Raw genomic sequence first — 13,732 nt, 5'->3', positions numbered from 1 at the left:
GTTCGACATGATGATGAGTGTTTGTTCGACATGATGGTCGGTGTTTGTTCCACAAGATGATAAGTGATTGTTCGACATGATGGTCGGTGTTTGTTCGACATGATGGTCGGTGTTTGTTCGACATGATGGTCGGTGTTTGTTTGATATGATGATCGGTGTTTGTTCGATATGATGATCGGTGTTTGTTCGACATGATGACCAGTGTTTGTTCGACATGATGGCCGGTGTTTGTTCGACATGATGATCGGTGTTTGTTCGACATGATGGTCGGTATTTGTTCGACATGATGGTCGGTGTTTGCTCGACATGATGATCGGTGTTTGTTCGACATGATGGTCGGTATTGGTTCGACCCGATGATCGGTGTTTGTTCGACATAATGATCGGTGTTTGTTCGATATGATGATCGGTGTTTGTTCGACATGATGAACGATGTTTGTTCGACATGATGGTCGCTGTTTGTTCGACATGATGAACGATGTTTGTTCGATATGATGATTGGTGTTTGTTCGACCCGATGATCGGTGTTTGTTCGACCCGATGATCGGTGTTTGTTCGACATAATGATCGGTGTTTGTTCGACATGATGGTCGCTGTTTGTTCGACATGATGAACGATGTTTGTTCGATATGATGATTGGTGTTTGTTCGACCCGATGATCGGTGTTTGTTCGACATGATGATCGGTGTTTGTTCGACATGATGGTCGCTGTTTGTTCGACATGATGATCGATGTTTGTTCGACAAGATGGTCGGCGTTTGTTCGACATAATGATCGGTGTTTGTTCGACATGATGACCGGTGTTTGTTCGACCAGATGGTCGGTGTTTGTTCGACCCGATGATCGGTGTTTGTTCGACATAATGATCGGTGTTTGTTCGACATGATGACCGGTGTTTGTTCGACCAGATGGTCGGTGTTTGTTCGACATAATGGTCGGTGTTAGTTTGACGTGATGATCGGTGCTTGTTCGACATAATGATCGGTGTTTGTTCGACATAGTGGTTGGTGGTTGTTAGACCAGTTAATTAGTATTAATTCGACCTATATTATCAATTTGTATGACGACATTATTTTTTTTTATTTGTTTGAACCATGGTGGTTTCTTAAACCTTCATGTACGTGTATCAGCGTTTGTTTTTCCTGATTATTGGTGTATATTCGATTTTGTCAGTGACCGTTTGATAATGCTTTTGATGTATATTTTTCCCCTATTCTCAGTGTGATTTTAATCTAGAATAAATATTTTCTCTAATAATAGTCACGAGAGTCACGTGATATTTCGATTTCGTTAGCTCTAAGCATTTCTGGTTAATGGAATCGATACTTTCGGAAGTAAGGGAATCTGAAGTGTCGATGCGTTATTCTTCTATGTTACTGCAACGGTATCCAAGACGATGGAAGTAAACAAAAGTGATATCATATATGTTATGTACTGAACTTGTTAATAACATTCCGTAAATGTGTACCCCGCTCCGGACACATAATTCGTTTAGTCACACCACGCGTAGTAATTTTCTTACCATGTTAACACGTGTTCTGATTAATTAAAGTAGTTCTGTAACCGCCATATTGATTGTTTGTTGACGTTCTTGGGCAGCTTGGGCTAATAATGCCACAACACAACACTGGCGACGAGGATATGGACTCAAACCTATGCAGACCACAGAAAACATTTTGTCTATAAATTCAGTGAACTGAATTTTGGTAAGACTGTTCATATTTAGGGTAAAACACCGTTAGAATCCGGGGCCGATCTACGCTATCCTAGTTCTGTGCGTCGATTCATGTAAAATCCAAATATGGCATGCAAAATTGGTCGCATTGACCCTTTTGACAATAGTGTCGAATCATGGGACTCGTATCAAGAAAGGCTTGAACAATACTTTATCTGTAATGAAGTGAAAGACGAAAAAGGTCCCCGTGTTGTTGACATTGGTTGGTGGGAAACTTATTCTCTGTCAAGGGGCCTCACAGCACCAACTAAACCTTCTGAGGAAAACTATGCTGATTTAGTCCGAATTCTCAAAAACCACCTTTGCCCTAAACCTCTCGTTATAGCTGAACGGTTTAGATTCCACAAGAGAGAACAAAAAGACGGGGAGACAATTCGTGAATATATAGCGTCCCTCAGAAAACTCAGTGAACATTGTGAGTTTGGTGCAAATTTGAACGATTCACTCCGTGACAGACTAGTATGTGGTCTACAGAATGAACAGATTCAAAAGAAACTGTTATCGGAAGCTGCCCTCACGTATAAAAATGCCGTTGACATTTCTGTTGCCATGGAAACCGCCGCACATGACGCTACTGAATTACAGGCTAAACACGGCAGTATAAACGTGAATAAAATTCAGAAGCAACCGAAAAAGTTTCACAAGCCACGTAAGCAAATTGGAAAGAAATGTTTCCGTTGTTTGGGACTTGGACATGATGCAAATGACTGTTATTACCGGGATAAAGAGTGTTATAACTGTCACGACAAAGGACATTCAAAATTGGGGTGCCAAAAGGAAAGCGGAATCGTAAAGTACATGCGCTGGATGAAGGCGATGATTCAGACGACGCTTTTATTGCTTCATTGGAGGTCGAAGTAAACTCCGTTCGAAAAACGGATGGCATCATAACCGTTTCACCGATTGTTAATGATATTATTATTGAATATGGAACTAGATACTGGAGCCGCTGTATCAGTTATTCCGGAGAAACTTTTCAAAGACAAATTTCCGAAAGTGAAATTAGTTCCCAGTGACTTGGTCTTGAAAACATGTTCTGGCGAGAAATTGAAACCTGTCGGAATGGCTATAGTGAACGTGAACTATAAAGGCCAGGTGAAGGACTTGAAACTCTACGTCGTGCGTGAAGGCCAGGTAACGCTAATGGGCAGGGATTGGCTTAAAAGCATAAATCTGGACTGGGCGGAAATAAAGTCCGTTATTGGAAAACCTCATGGCACGCTTAAATCCGTGTTGGATAAACATGCTAGCGTATTTCAAGGCGACCGGGGAAAGTTAACAGAAATGAAGGCGAAACTAAAGTTGAAACCGGATGCTACCCATAAATTTGTGAAAGCGCGACCGGTTCCGTACGCACTCAAGCCGAAGGTCGAAGCGGAATTAGATCGGCTTGTCAAAGATGGAATACTTGACAAATGTGAGCACAGTGATTGGGCAACCCCGATTGTCCCCGTAGTGAAGAAGGACGGGTCGGTGCGGTTGTGTGGTGACTTTAAAGTGACAGTTAACCCCGTGCTCGAAATCGGACATTTTTGTGGCACTGTCTGGAGGGAAACACTTCTCCAAAATCGACCTGAAACACGCCTATCTTCAGATGGAAGTTGAAGACGAAACGCGACCGCTATTGACGATTAATACTGAAAAGGGTTTATACCGTTTTAATCGCCTAGTTTATGGCATCGCGTCCGCTCCGGTGATATGGCAGAGGGCTATGGACACAATTCTTCAGGGACTACCCGGTGTGAAATGTATAAAAGATGATATGATCATCACGGGCAAAACGGAACAGGAACATTTGCATAATCTCGATTCCGTACTTGAACGTCTGGCACGCTATGGATTACGCGCGAATCTGGATAAATGTAAATTCTTCCAAAAGTGACATTCTGTGGCCATGAAATCGACGAACAAGGACTTCACAAGACGCAGAAAAAAATTGACGCCGTAATTAACTCGCCGAAACCTTCCAATGTCTCCGAACTGCGCTCGTTTTTAGGGCTCGTCAATTACTATGCTCGTTTCTTGCCGAACCTATCAACAGTACTGCACCCGTTATACCAGCTGTTGGAGAAAGTTCATACTTGGAAATGGACATCCGAGTGTAAAAACGCGTTTCAACAAGTCAAAGAAATGATCACGTCTGACGAGGTTCTTACGCACTACGACCCAAAACTACCGTTGTGTCTAGCTACAGATGCATCCCCTTATGGACTGGGGACAGTATTGTCACATATCATGCGCGATGGAACCGAGAGACCTGTCGCGTACGCTTCGCGTTCGTTATCTTCGGCAGAGAAAAACTATTCACAAATAGACAAGGAGGCACTGGATATTGTATGGGGCGTCAAACGTTTTATTAACACCTACCTGTTTGGCAGACATTTCAAGCTAATCACCGACCATCAACCTCTCATTTCTGTGTTTAGTCCGAAGAAAGGTATCTCGAACACGTCAGCTGCAAGGCTGCAAAGGCAAGCCCTTTTCCTTGCAGGCTACGACTACGAAATCGTGTACATAAACACCACGAAACATGGAAACGCCGACGGTTTGTCACGTTTACCGTTGCGCACGTGCAATGCCGAAAATTGTCAAGACGACAGTAAGGATGCCGTCGATATCCTTCAAATGACCCAGTTTGAAAAGGTGCCGATCAAGCTGGAGAAAATAAAACTCGAAACACATCGTGACCCCGTACTATCACGAGTATACGAAAACATGATGAAGGGATGGAACGACCAGTGTAGTCTTCAGGAATTAACCATGTATTTTACGCGCCGTTCCGAGATAACCATTCACCAGGAATATTTGTTATGGGGAATAAGGGTTATCATTCCAACATCACTGCGTCGTCGTGTTTTGGACGAGTTACATCAAGGGCACATTGGCGTCGTGAAAATCAAAGCGCTCGCTAGAAGCCATGTATGGTGGTCCGGAATTGACAAAGACATTGAAACATTAGTTAAGTCGTGTTCCGGATGTCATGATGTCAAACATGCACCACCAGCAGCACCCATTCACCCATGGGAATGGCCATCAAGGCCATGGGAACGAATTCACATCGACTTTGCCGGACCATTCATGAACTCTATGCTTTTCGTGATCGTGGACGCGTTCTCAAAGTGGCCGGAAATTATTCCGATGAAAACTACTACCGCTTCAAAAACCATTGACATACTACGCACCGTGTTCGCCCGATATGGACTCCCAAGACAAATCGTAAGCGACAATGGCCCGCAATTTGTGTCGGATGAATTCAAACGTTTTGTGAACCAGAATGGCATTAAACACACAACGTCTGCACCGTATCATCCCAGTACAAACGGTTTAGCCGAACGCTTCGTGCAGTCATTCAAGATGGCACTTCGATCCAGCAAAAAGGAGACTGGTACAATACAGCACAAACTCAGCAATTTTCTACTCGCGTACCGAAACGCGCCGCAAAGTACAACCAACGAAACTCCGGCAAAACTGTTCATCGGACGTAATCTCGTATCCCGTCTGGATCTGATGAAACCGGATACTAGGAGGACTGTCGAACAAAATCAGGCGAAAATGCGTGAACGCAGACATACAAATGTGCGACAATTTTCACCAGGAGATCATGTGTCAATTCGCGATTATCGCCGTGAACGAAATCCGTGGATTCCAGGAACTGTAATCGAACAGACCGGACCTGTCACGTACAAAGTGGCAACAAGCGCTGCACCTGGAGCAACATGGCGGGGACATACCGACCAAGTGCGATCGACCAACGTTCGTGAAACACCACAGGATATAAACTGTGACACTCCGTCAATTTCGTTATCCGCGCGCACATCTCCAACAATAGAAACTAACATGTCCAAATCGGTAGATACGCCAAAACCACCAGAACCGAGGTATCCAGGGCGCCAAACAAAACCGCCAAAACGTTTTGATGACTTTGTAACTGTATAGAAAACAAATCATATAAGTAAGGTTTGTGATAGCACTGTGCTTATGGGGCATAATAATCCCCTGTGCATCACATGGGACCAAGATTCCTCATTTCCAAATAATTGTTGTTATTTGAAAGGTTTAATTTTGCATTTCAGTCAATTCATAATGGTTGTAATAGATAATATAACTATATGATTCATTTTCTAGTCTTTAATAATTTTCTGGAATTTGTCAGTCAAAGGTGTGCTGACTAAATGACTTGGAGGGAGAGATGTTATGTACTGATGTACCCCGCTCCGGACACAATTCGTTTAGTCACACCACGCGTAGTAATTTTCTTACCATGTTAACACGTGTTCTGATTAATTAAAGTAGTTCTGTAACCGCCATATTGATTGTTTGTTGACGTTCTTTGGCAGCTTGGGCTAATAATACCACAACACAACAATATATATGACGTAACTATTCAAACTCCATAAATCGGAGGTTCATCTTGTCAAGAATCTGTTAGAATATACTAAAACAGTGTTTTGCATTGATTGCGTTTTCAATTGATTAAACTTAAACACGCGTTAAATAAAGACCGGAAGTACATTGCCCCCCCCCCCCCCCCCCCCCCCCCCCCCCCCCAAAAAAAAAAAAAAAAAAAATCCCAAGGTAGTACCTAATCATAGAACCGACTCCGGATATGCTAGCTCGGCCGCCTTTATATTTTACGCATTTTCAACCACGATTCACATAATAACATTCTAATCCCTAGAACTGTCGTTATATGCTATACTAATCGGGATTTTCCTTCTAATGATGATATTGTGTTTGAGTTCGCGTGGTTTTTTTTTTACTTAATATCGGGTATCTGTGCATCACCGTTTATACGGCCTGAGGATTGACGTCTGTATGACTTCATTTCCGGCGCCTGTTTGAAGTGTTTCAGCCTTTGCTTGATTCTGTTAATTTCTGGTTAAAATCCATATCCAGTGTCACTTTGTGAACAAACGTGACATTTTAATGATTTTTCTCTAACAGGTGCGTGCTCAATCTGCCAGCCACATTACTTCGGGAGACAAATGCACGAACTCCCTGTTGATTACAAATTGTCCATTAGCAAATAACTGAATGACCTGCATCGGTAAAATTCGGAGCTTGAAACAAACACAAATACAATTAATCATTCCGGTAGAGTAGTAAACAGATGTACAACTGATCATTCCGGTACAGTAGTTAACAGATGTACAACTGATCATCCGGTACAGTAGTAAACAGATGTACAACTGATCATTCCGGTACAGTAGTAAACAGATGTACAACTGATCATTCCGGTACAGTAGTAAACAGATGTACAACTGATCATTCCGGTACAGTAGTAAACAGATGTACAACTGATCATTCCGGTAGAGTAGTAAACAGATGTACAACTGATCATTCCGGTAGAGTAGTAAACAGATGTACAACTGATCATTCCAGTACAGTAGTAAACAGATGTACAACTGATCATTCCAGTACAGTAGTAAACAGATGTACAACTGATCATTCCGGTACAGTAGTAAACAGATGTACAACTGATCATTCCAGTACAGTAGTAAACAGATGTACAACTGATCATTCCGGTACAGTAGTAAACAGATGTACAACTGATCATTCCGGTACAGTAGTAAACAGATGTACAACTGTATCATTCCGGTACAGTAGTAAACACATCATTCCAGTACAGTGTAAACAGATGTACAACTGATCATTCCGGTACAGTAGTAAACAGATGTCCGGTACAGTAGTAAACAGATGTACAACTGATCATTCCAGTACAGTAGTAAACAGATGTACAACTGATCATTCCAGTACAGTAGTAAACAGATGTACAACTGATCATTCCAGTACAGTAGTAAACAGATGTACAACTGATCATTCCGGTACAGTAGTAAACAGATGTACAACTGATCATTCCGGTACAGTAGTAAACAGATGTACAACTGATCATTCCGGTAGAGTAGTAAACAGATGTACAACTGATCATTCCGGTAGAGTAGTAAACAGATGTACAACTGATCATTCCAGTACAGTAGTAAACAGATGTACAACTGATCATTCCAGTACAGTAGTAAACAGATGTACAACTGATCATTCCAGTACAGTAGTAAACAGATGTACAACTGATCATTCCAGTACAGTAGTAAACAGATGTACAACTGATCATTCCAGTACAGTAGTAAACAGATGTACAACTGATCATTCCGGTAGAGTAGTAAACAGATGTACAACTGATCATTCCAGTACAGTAGTAAACAGATGTACAACTGATCATTCCGGTACAGTAGTAAACAGATGTATAAACACAATGTGTTTTTGTCTACTTTCGTTTTTGTTGTAGAATGCCTGTTGGTTTTACTTCTTTAGAATATATACATGTTTTATATGAAGTTACACATTGTATTCCATGGTTTAAATTACGGTGGCTGGGAAAGGACATCGTAAGTTACATGATAATATTTTTTTATCTCGATCGATCGACTTATTAACTAGATCGATCGACTTAATTATCTCAATAGATCGACTTATTATCTCGATCGATCGACTTAATTATCTCGATCGATCGATAAAAAATTATTATCATGTAACTTACGATGTCCTTTCCCAGCCACCGTATTAAATGACATCTTAAACACAGTGAAAAAATTATGATTTTTTTTATTTAAAATTCATACCATAACACCTTGGAATCACACACACAATATGTGTTTTCCTAATATTTACGATAAGGCTTTGGGGAGCGAAGCTGAATGTAAGGCATTCTATGATTCGCCGCTTGTGTATCTGTTGTTTACCCCGTAATGATGATGAAAGCAGCGTAACATCTGGTCTGGATTATTAGAGCGCTTAAGTTAGCGAAGTTCTAATTTTTGTCAAGAAGAGTTGTCTTAGACACTATGTATACATAAAAAAGCCTTACATGGAAATCAAGAAAAAGAACACTTTCCATAAGTAAATACAGTACTAGCAAACACTAACAAACTAGTAAACTTCGAAATACCGCTAAACCTCATTATCATGAATTCTTGTGACTCGATCCTGTCAAAACCTCACACTAAATATCGAACTTAACTAAACCGTATACTCGGATAACTCAAAGTTTCCTATGGTTCCGCTGACTTCGAGATAATGAGGTTCGACTGTATATATGAATATATATGTAACCTGAATTCCAAAGAATGTGGATCTGTAAGAAAATATATGTAGGAAATATTCATCGATACGTATATAAAAAATATAAACATTTTTATGATTATCATTATAAACAATATCTTGGGAACATAACTTAAAAGAATATTTAATGTTTATGCCGATGCTGGTCGTATTGGTAACAGTAGTTATTACAGTCAGAAATCGATATCAAATAGATCATTGACGAACAAATTTTAATGATTCACATTGTTAATAACAACATGAAGGATTTCTGCAATGGACAGCTCAATCTACGGTTCAATTCAAATTTTCAGAACGAAATCTACATATATATTTATCAACTTGTACACATTTTGGTTAATTCACTAAAACCTCACTGAACAGTACAAAATATATGTAACAAATATGTACTTCTTTTGTAACTTTATATCATATTACATGCATTTTCAATTCTCAATTTACAATATTTGAAATAACAAAATTAAACCCATGTTTTACAACAGCACGTGATAAAAACTTCCATTTCAACTTGTTAATGAAATTTATGGTTTGAAATTTGATCATATTCAAGGAAAGCATTACGATTCTGCAGTTAATATTTCAACATTCTGAAAGCTTCCTACAAATTGTACATTTAAACAAAGGAACTATGTACATGTCAGTATATTTTCAAGTAAATTTTATATGAATGCAGCGGATATAATAGCTTCGGGTTTTGTTTTTATTTATTTGTTTATTTTTTATTTATTTAATAAATTTGCTGGTATATCACCTGTGACAGTCAGGGATATATTCTTCTTGTAGTTATTGATTACTGCCTAACTGAACAACATTTACAAGGCCCGTCGTATGTCATCGACTTTGAATTATAGTATCAAAGACACGTATGTGAATAGCACCATTGTATCTTAATCCGAAATCAAATACAGAAAATCGAACAATGTGTTAAAATGTTAGAATGTTACCGACGAAAATCACAACGAAAAAATCAATGTCATAATACAGATGGATGGTGAATTTAAAATCTGTGATTTAATAAAATGAAAATTATTCAGTACTGGATGAATAAATAACGAATAACTTTAAGATATATGCATACAGAGACATGTTCTGAAATGTGCCATTATTCAAATGAATTTAAAAGTAGAATGTTAAATTAGGTCCAACTGTAGGGACTAAATTCCGCCAGCTGAGTCTATCACCTGTAGAATAAGCTGCACAAAGTGAATTTTCGAGTAGGGATGGTTCGAATTCTTTTTTGCATTCACCAGTTAGGATGGTGATAGAGATAAAGATATGGTTTTGTATAAGTTCCGATGTTTAGTTTGAACGGTACGTGATCATTCAAATATAATTTTCTACAAGCGTAAGGCAATGCTGATGGTTTTAAAATGGCAAAATAACCTTAAAATGAGACATAAAACAGACAAAAAAGTTTCAAAGTTTCATTTATATTAATTTTCACTCTTCTCTAACGTCTCACTTTAAGACAAATAAGCATATTTTCAAAGAGACGAAACATACACTTTCTAACACGTTTACTAAATAACAAATACCAGAATGGATAGATACAAACATTCAGATAAAATAACAATCTAAAAAACAACAACAGAATAACACGATTGGTTCCCATGCCGTCTAGAATGCCGGGTATACTACAGAAGAGCATAGGAAACGTACAACTGATATAAGCCGTTAACATGACGATACTGTTCTTTGTAGCGCTGCTGAGGCTGATCCTGTCCCGTTTTAAATATTGCTTCTTTAGTGCAGAATTATTTTTAATGGTTTGAAAACGTTGTAGATCAGCGGCGGGGGAGATGTCAGCAAAATTGGGACACCTTGGCCTTGTAGAATGTGTACTACTGTTGCTTAAAGTTTTACCAAGAGGAAACTTTTGATTTAATTGGTTTCTCAGATTCGATGCAAGAATAGGGTTTTCCAAAGCAAAAATATCTTCAAACGCCAATATATGTTCATTCCGTTTGTAATGAACCACTACAGAACTGTCTACTTCTCCATTTGATATTGAATACGGTCTTGAAAAATGGTCCGAATCCTCCGGTGCATATGCGGTCCGGGTATGTATGTTACAATCGCCAGTGGCATCAGATGATAAACTAAAGGTTCTGTTAATGGGTAAAATTCTATTTCTTCCAATCGTACCACTGATGTTGAGTGTACGACAAATATTGTAATAACATCGAAAGATGATCATCAGTCCTACGGTATAAACAACACTTATGAACCCAAGAGCGCAAAACTGGTCTGCAGTCAAATGTACTGAAGTGGGATCGGTGTTAACCTCGAACCTTCTCTGGAAGGGATTTAACGTGAAATCAACCTTATCGTCATCACGTAAGAAAGCAAGCGTAAATACAAAGCCCAGTAGATAAGTGATTAGGAGGCTAATGACAATTGACCTTGATACAATTGTTCTCCTTACCTTCAAGGTTAGTGATGGCTTCTGCATAGTACGATTTCTGTAAAATCCAATTGATGCGAACGTACATAGGTATTGCATTGAACAGACGGACGTCAAGAAAAGCTGGACACCGGTCAGTATTCGATCATTCATTAAACCATCAGGTCGTGCACTCACTGTGGTCAACGAAAGCAAAATACACACACATAACAATATATTGTTGATGCTAATGTTTACTAAATGACTGTTAGGTGGTGTACGAAGGCTTGGAGAATTATAAATAATCATAATCAAAAGTATGTTTGTAAACAATCCAAACACAACATCAAGCGCCAGATAGATAACACTCAATATGACCGCGTATAATGGCAAATTCCACACGGCAATCGATAAAGATAAATTAGTGTAATTTGATAACGCCTCCGTCGAATTCATCATTTTCAAATTCATGGTACACAAACAGTATTTCATCTGCTAGATCGGTCAGCAAATCTGACTTGTGTATTATAAAACTAAGTTATATATCGAATATCTCAGCGTGGACCAGTCGATGAAAATCGGGCATAGCGGATATACTGCATAGCGTTTACAACTCATCAAAACAAGTATAATATTTCGGTGTCACTTTAATCCGGAAACTCCCTGGGATTTTTATCAGCTTTACAGTGTACCATCAGAAAATGTGTCAGTTCCTATCTTCTGATAGCATCAATCTGGAAAAAATGAACATGATGAGTTTAAAAGTCCAAAATCAATACAATATCACCCTCAGCTGTTATTTGGATATTTTCTAATTGTATGGATGGCATAAAAATTCTACCAATTATTCGTAATTCGTTTATAGATTGTGATATGACGATACAGAATTTAAGATTGTACAAAAGACAACAAGCCAATAACACATTTTAATGTTTTAAAGTTAGATACAGTAAAACCAAACAATTAATTAAACTGCATCATACAGCTGTTTCGTCCTTCTAGGACTCGTCAGTGATGCTACATCATACAGCTGTTTCGTCCTTCTAGGACTCGTCAGTGATGCTACATCATACAGCTGTTTCGTCCTTCTAGGACTCGTCAGTGATGCTACAGAAAACAAGTTATTCCAGGGTCAATGTCGCGTCTCTGATGCAACGGCATACAGCTGTTTCGTCCTTCTAGGACTCGTCAGTGATGCCGAGCCTACATTTTGAGGCCTAGGGGACGACTATGGAAAATCCAAAATAATCGAAAGTAAAGTCAGTATTAGATTGGGATGTATAGCACGTTATATATTATAGAGAATTGCCCGGATGTAGATGTCTATTGCTTAGAAAAAGTTGTAGTTCAAATTTCTTCTTTACAAAGAATGTACAAAAGATACACAAGTGAATAGCACCTTTGATAATTTAGAGTGACATACAGTAGAGTCGAACATGAATTAAACTACATCATACGGCTGATTCGTCCTTCTAGAAGGCGATTAAGAAAATGTCAAAATCTAGACAAAGAGGTACAGTAGCTCCATAATTAGATAAATTCGTTATTTGCATACATCAGACAATTTTTACAATGGCTCAATTACATGTGTATTTTCTAAACCTTGCCACTATTCGAGTGATTACGTCAAACCTCGGGGACTTCAAGTCCACCTGCAGTGTCTATCACCTGCTATCTTAAAGATTGTACAAAAGACGCACAAGTGCATTGCACCTTTTCATAATTAAGTTTTCTATAGAGACAAGAACCAAATCAGGAATATTGATACAACAACGTGAATGCTAAGATAAAGAATATCCGAGTAAGTGATATGATGATTATGTTGGCAAGGTATTTTTTAGAACTTTTGACAAGAAATGTCGAGTTGGATTAAGTAAAGAAAAACCAAGATAAAAAGACAGTTGTATGACCATTTTTATTTCGCATCCGCTTTCAGCCCTCTTGCTGAGTCTCGAGCTGATATGGGTGTGATATCAAAATGGTCTAACAATAATCTCTAAATATCACAATATAATACAGTCAGCATCAATTATTTATGAAAGACAATAAAATGAATGATAAAAAAGATCAAACCCGAATTACAATATAATGAACACACAATGTTTGAAGACAATAGAATATTTAAAATAATCAATTATGCATTGGTTAATATTTGTATTATCATTAATAAACAACAAAGAAAATACCGATATGTTAACACAATCTCAATCAACACTCAAAATTAATGAAACAAATGTTAACCGTGAACAAAAGAAAGATTTACATTTTGTCTCATGAAACCTGAAAAAGTACAAGGAGAATAAGACCAGTGGTTCGGTCTTCTGCTTCATCGACGACACCCGCCATTTAATTTCTGAGTCAATCCAAGTAAGTATTATCATGTCTCTAAATGAGAGCATAGTATACAACATCGAGAAAAATTGAAATTCGACATTTTTTTCTGTGTTTGTTTTTTTATGTCGTATGCGCAACGGACACACAAGCCAAAACAGTCCCATA

General features: G+C 38.6%; 2 protein-coding genes across 2 annotated transcripts; one reads left to right on the top strand and one right to left on the bottom strand.

Annotated features, from left to right (window-relative positions):
- Positions 1–3,864: 3,864 nt before the first annotated feature.
- LOC132564834 (uncharacterized protein K02A2.6-like) lies at positions 3,865–5,670 on the top strand. The gene has a single exon (XM_060229456.1). The coding sequence runs from the start codon at positions 3,865–3,867 to the stop codon at positions 5,668–5,670; it is 1,806 nt and encodes a 601-aa protein (XP_060085439.1).
- Positions 5,671–10,300: 4,630 nt separating this feature from the next.
- Positions 10,301–11,692, bottom strand: LOC132564833 (uncharacterized). The gene has a single exon (XM_060229455.1). It carries the CDS (start codon positions 11,690–11,692, stop codon positions 10,301–10,303), a length of 1,392 nt encoding a protein of 463 aa, XP_060085438.1.
- Between the last annotated feature and the right edge of the window lie 2,040 nt (positions 11,693–13,732).

Source organism: Ylistrum balloti, unplaced genomic scaffold, assembly GCF_031769215.1.
Source record: "Ylistrum balloti isolate Yb309-2 unplaced genomic scaffold, AGI_CSIRO_Ybal_v1 Utg372938, whole genome shotgun sequence".
In the NCBI taxonomy this organism is placed as follows: domain Eukaryota; kingdom Metazoa; phylum Mollusca; class Bivalvia; order Pectinida; family Pectinidae; genus Ylistrum; species Ylistrum balloti.
Note: the sequence above shows the minus strand (reverse complement) of the source record. Positions and strands in the feature narration are given on the sequence as shown.